A 4,406-nucleotide genomic window follows, 5' to 3' on the forward strand; every position below is an offset into this window, starting at 1 on the left:
AAAAAAAAAAAATTAAATTAGATCAGATCGATTCATGAAATACCTTTCTAGATATTTTCAACGTGTCAATCATTTACGAAATGTGAGATATATTTAATTAAACTCAATGAGATTTATTCATTTTTTCTTTTGAATATATTATCAAAACTTCATTATAAAAACATCAAGCTAATTGTGGGGATTTAACTAACCTACTAGTAACTTCTTTTTTCTTAATCATTTATTTTCTCTGTCTCAATTTATATGACACATTTTATATTTTGAGAGTCAAACAATTTAAATTTGACCAGAAATTTGCGCATAAAATCTTTAATTTTTTAAAATGAAATTCGAAAAGTGACACTTAAAATGAGACAGAGATGGTATTTAAAGCTTGGTGGCTTAATTATAGGGAGTAGTAGTCTATTCTAGAATTTTTAACCAAACTAAGCCATTATATAAAACAATTTACCAAAATAATACATTTTTCTAAAATTTTACAAAACTAGTATAAACGTATTTCACGGTAACGTTTTAGGGTATATTTTTTTAAAAAGAAACTAACAGCATTAGGTTGATATACGTTACTGTAAGTAACGTTTTACTCCTAAAACGTTATTTTCAGGAACGTTTTACTCCCAAAACGTTACTATGAGTAACGTTTTAGGAGTAAAACGTTACTGTGAGTAACGTATATCAATCTGACGCCATTAACTTTTAAAAAATAAAATATATCCTAAAACGTTACTGTGGAATACGTTTATACTAGTTTTGTAAAATTTTAGAAAAACATATTATTTTGGGGAATGGCTTTATATAATGACTTAGTTTGGTTAAAACCTCTACAAGTACTTGGCATTATAGTGTTGACCACTTTGACATTAAACAAAATTAATGAAGAATCAACTTTAATTTGAATTTCGAAAAGAACCAGCTGATTTAATTTAATAGTGGGACCATAACTTTGATTTTTTTTTATTAATTCAAACCATAAAGTGTATATACCCTACATAAAAAGGTTTATAACATAAACAAATTAAAATCAGTCATTAATCTTTCTCATGATACTAACTCTTTTGTTTAGTTTTTCTGAAGTACGAGGAATTATCCAACTTTAACGTTGTTTTGTTTTTGCTCTTTGTAACTTTTCTTTTTTTCTTTTAACATAATCAACATTAAAGTAATGAATATTCAGTTAATTTGTAGTAATAAAAGGCTACTGGAATTCAAATTAGTGATAATGACATACCAATATAATCAAAATAACATTTGTCTATCAATTTGGCGTAAAAAGATCAATAATTTCATTTATTGACATCATTTTCATTTGGTTAGGGTTCGACTGTGCCACTTTAACACCATTTTGAGGAAGAGTGTTAAAATGGCACAATCGAACCATACTACATGTGTTTAAATGCTACAAGACTAGATTGAAGTGGTTAAGTGAAAAATTGTGTTAGCTTTAAATATACGTCAGATAAATTCAATTATCTGCTTATAATATGACATATATTGTTGCAAAAGAGCCTAGCAACTCCTCTGTGTTCAAATTAAAGTTCCCTTAATCATTTCTGATTTTTCTAACATGATAAGAAACCATTAATTTACAAAGTTAATTAAGTAGCATGACCCCATCTATGTGAGGTATAGTCGAATGAATGTCAGTAATTCATTATTTTTTAATTAGAAATTTCGAGTTCGAAATTTAGATATTAGAAACCTTACGAGAAAAGAGTGCAATCCTTTTTTTTAGGTAGGCAATTGTATTACAAATTCAAATTAATCGAGTCAATAGATTTTGAATTACTAGGAGAAAAGAGATTACGCGCCATATACTTATCACCTATAGTATCTGTTTCAACTGGATTTGATCTCTACAAGTAAATGATACTGTGATGTAACTTGGTAGTTAGGCGACAATCGGTATAACAAAAAACATATTAAATAGTGTTGCTCAGACTCTTCAAAAATGTCACCAAAAGTGCGTCCGATCCTCCAAATATAGCGCACTTATGGAAAATCCGACATGGATGTAATAACGTTTTTAGAGAGTCCGAGCAACCTAGGATGGAAGTACCAAGTTACATCACAGTATCAATAATAAGAATACTGACTTCAACTTTCTTGCAATTGACTACTTGTGGGTCTAGTACTTTCCTAGTTGAGTATATTTCACAGCATTGCAAGATATTTATTGTTTCTCTTTACTTGTTTGGTTGGAGTTGTGTGGGTCCTTTTCTAACAAATATTTGGTGACACGGGGAAGAAATTCAGGACAATCTGGTCTCTTTCTCTTGCAGGTGCAGCCAAAAAGCACAAATCAAAGTGGAATAGACCAACTCACTGGTCCCTGGTACCAACCAACAGTATTGAAATGGACTGCAAAATATGTCATCAGTGAAAGAATCTGAGCGTCCAACCCAAAACGTTAAGGAAATGGGCGGGGTCTCCCCCTTTGGAGACCCTTGCACAATTGATGAAGGACAAGTGTAGTATTATGTAACGGGAATGGACCACGAGATAAAATATCTCTATGAAGATTCCACTTCTTACAGACCAACTATTCTTTCTGCACTAAGTTTCAGGCCAAGATCACGACGGTAACAATAGAATGTGAAGTTTCACAATAAATCACCAGAAATTGGTTGGTTTCACTAGTAGTATGTATGTCCAAATCAATAAGAAAAAAGAGGGTGATGAAAAGCATATTATAAACAGCAGCAGTGTCAACAAACTCAGCTTTCTGAAATTTATTTGATCATGGGGAAGCAATATGCTCTCTGATACAGCTAACAGATGTGAACATGATGGTGCTTTGAAAAGAAATTTTTTTTGGATATTTTAAGTTAGGAATCCCCAATAATCAGCCACCATAAGGCCGGACCCTATCTTGAGCACATATGTATTTTTCGGATGTATGTAGAAACATCAGAATATTCAATGCAAGATCTAGGCATACAAGTCGTCAACATTACACTCTCCCAGATAAACTTTTATGCTGTGAGGAGTACCACAATTACCTTCGGCAATAAGTGCTCTGTCATTAGCAGCCATGTGTGCAATAATCTTATAGATCATTTCAATCTGCCAAATGGCAAAAAGGGCAGTCAGCAATTTGCAACATATTGTATGTGCAAATAAAGAAAAAATGAAGGAAGCCATAAGAGAGATGGATCATACATCGTCTTCACAATGACAACGTTCAGCTATTTCATCCAGAGTAAGTGGTTCAACAGGCTGTTTACAGCTGGAGAAAGAAATAACATAGTTACTAGCTGTCGTCTCACCAAAGAGAGAACTTGAAGGAAAAGAATTTGCACCTGTATTTTATAACCCAAGCAAGAACAATGAGATCTCATCGACTTACCTGGCCTCATTAAGTACTTGAAGGACACGCTTTTGAAGCGCAAGAACTTCTCCAGCAGCTTTTTTCCCAGCTTCCACACCTGATGCCATAATAGATGTTAGTTGGCCTTGCATGAATAGGACATAATTAAATTAAATTCCAAGAGGAAATGGTTGAACCAACCACCCTTTAAAAATTTGAACAGAAGAAAATGACCTCATGAAGATCTTGTGTTTTATGTTCAGATCTTATGTGTAAATATAAAGATCACTCGAGAGATCTTGTCATAAAACTAAAAAAAGAAGAAGTTGTAATGGGCTACAAAACCAACTGAACCAGTGAGCCAATATGGTATCCTCATCTGGAAGTCTTATCTAATTACCATTCAACTATGATACAGGATAGACAGAGGCTAGTGGTATTAGCACTGATTTACATAAACAAGCATTAGCATTAAACTCTTATTAAAGTCCATTTAAGGAACAAAAGGATAAAGGAAATACCAGGTTGATGATAAGCGTTAATGTTGACAAGTGAAGCATAAATCCCAACAGCTCGCTCATAGAGTGCTACTAGAGCTCCAACAGATCTAGGTGTCACTTCCTGCACAGTGACTGTGATGGACTCCCGATTGTTCGAATACAGAGCTGACCTTGTTCCCTGCAAAACATGGATCAACCTTCTGAATAAAGCAATAAATAGCAAGGAAAATAAAACACAAGGAACAAAAGATCGTTACTGTGTAAGGAAAAAAATATGCAACATAAATAAAAAACTGTGAGATTCTGTGAAGGCCACGAGTCAAACATTCACAAAAATCTCTTATGATAAGGTAAATTTTTATTAATATCATTACCAAGGAAGTACTGACAAGTTTAAAGAGTATACAAAAAGCTGGGAATTTTACACACAGTGCCTAGACAATTTAAACTTCATTTTTATCAGGAGACAATTCAAACTTCTTTACAAATTAATCAGAAACTTGTTCTTTTTAGTAGAATGCTAAAAGATTGTGTCATCTCAATTATCTTTTGTTCATCAACTATCAATTGCATAGTAGGTCAGTTTATAGAGCATTCAA

The 4,406-nt window shown here is 32.8% G+C and overlaps 1 protein-coding gene across 1 annotated transcript; it reads right to left on the bottom strand.

Annotated features, from left to right (window-relative positions):
- Positions 1 to 2,658: 2,658 nt before the first annotated feature.
- Positions 2,659 to 4,261, bottom strand: LOC107017024 (glucose-6-phosphate isomerase 1, chloroplastic). The gene is made up of 5 exons (XM_015217311.1): positions 4,257 to 4,261; positions 3,829 to 4,007; positions 3,347 to 3,425; positions 3,160 to 3,226; positions 2,659 to 3,063 (listed from the first exon to the last, which is right to left on the bottom strand). The coding sequence occupies exons 1-5, from the start codon at positions 4,259 to 4,261 to the stop codon at positions 2,929 to 2,931; spliced, it is 465 nt and encodes a 154-aa protein (XP_015072797.1). The 3' UTR covers positions 2,659 to 2,928.
- Positions 4,262 to 4,406: the final 145 nt, after the last annotated feature.

This window comes from Solanum pennellii, chromosome 4 (assembly GCF_001406875.1).
Source record: "Solanum pennellii chromosome 4, SPENNV200".
NCBI lineage: Eukaryota > Viridiplantae > Streptophyta > Magnoliopsida > Solanales > Solanaceae > Solanum > Solanum pennellii.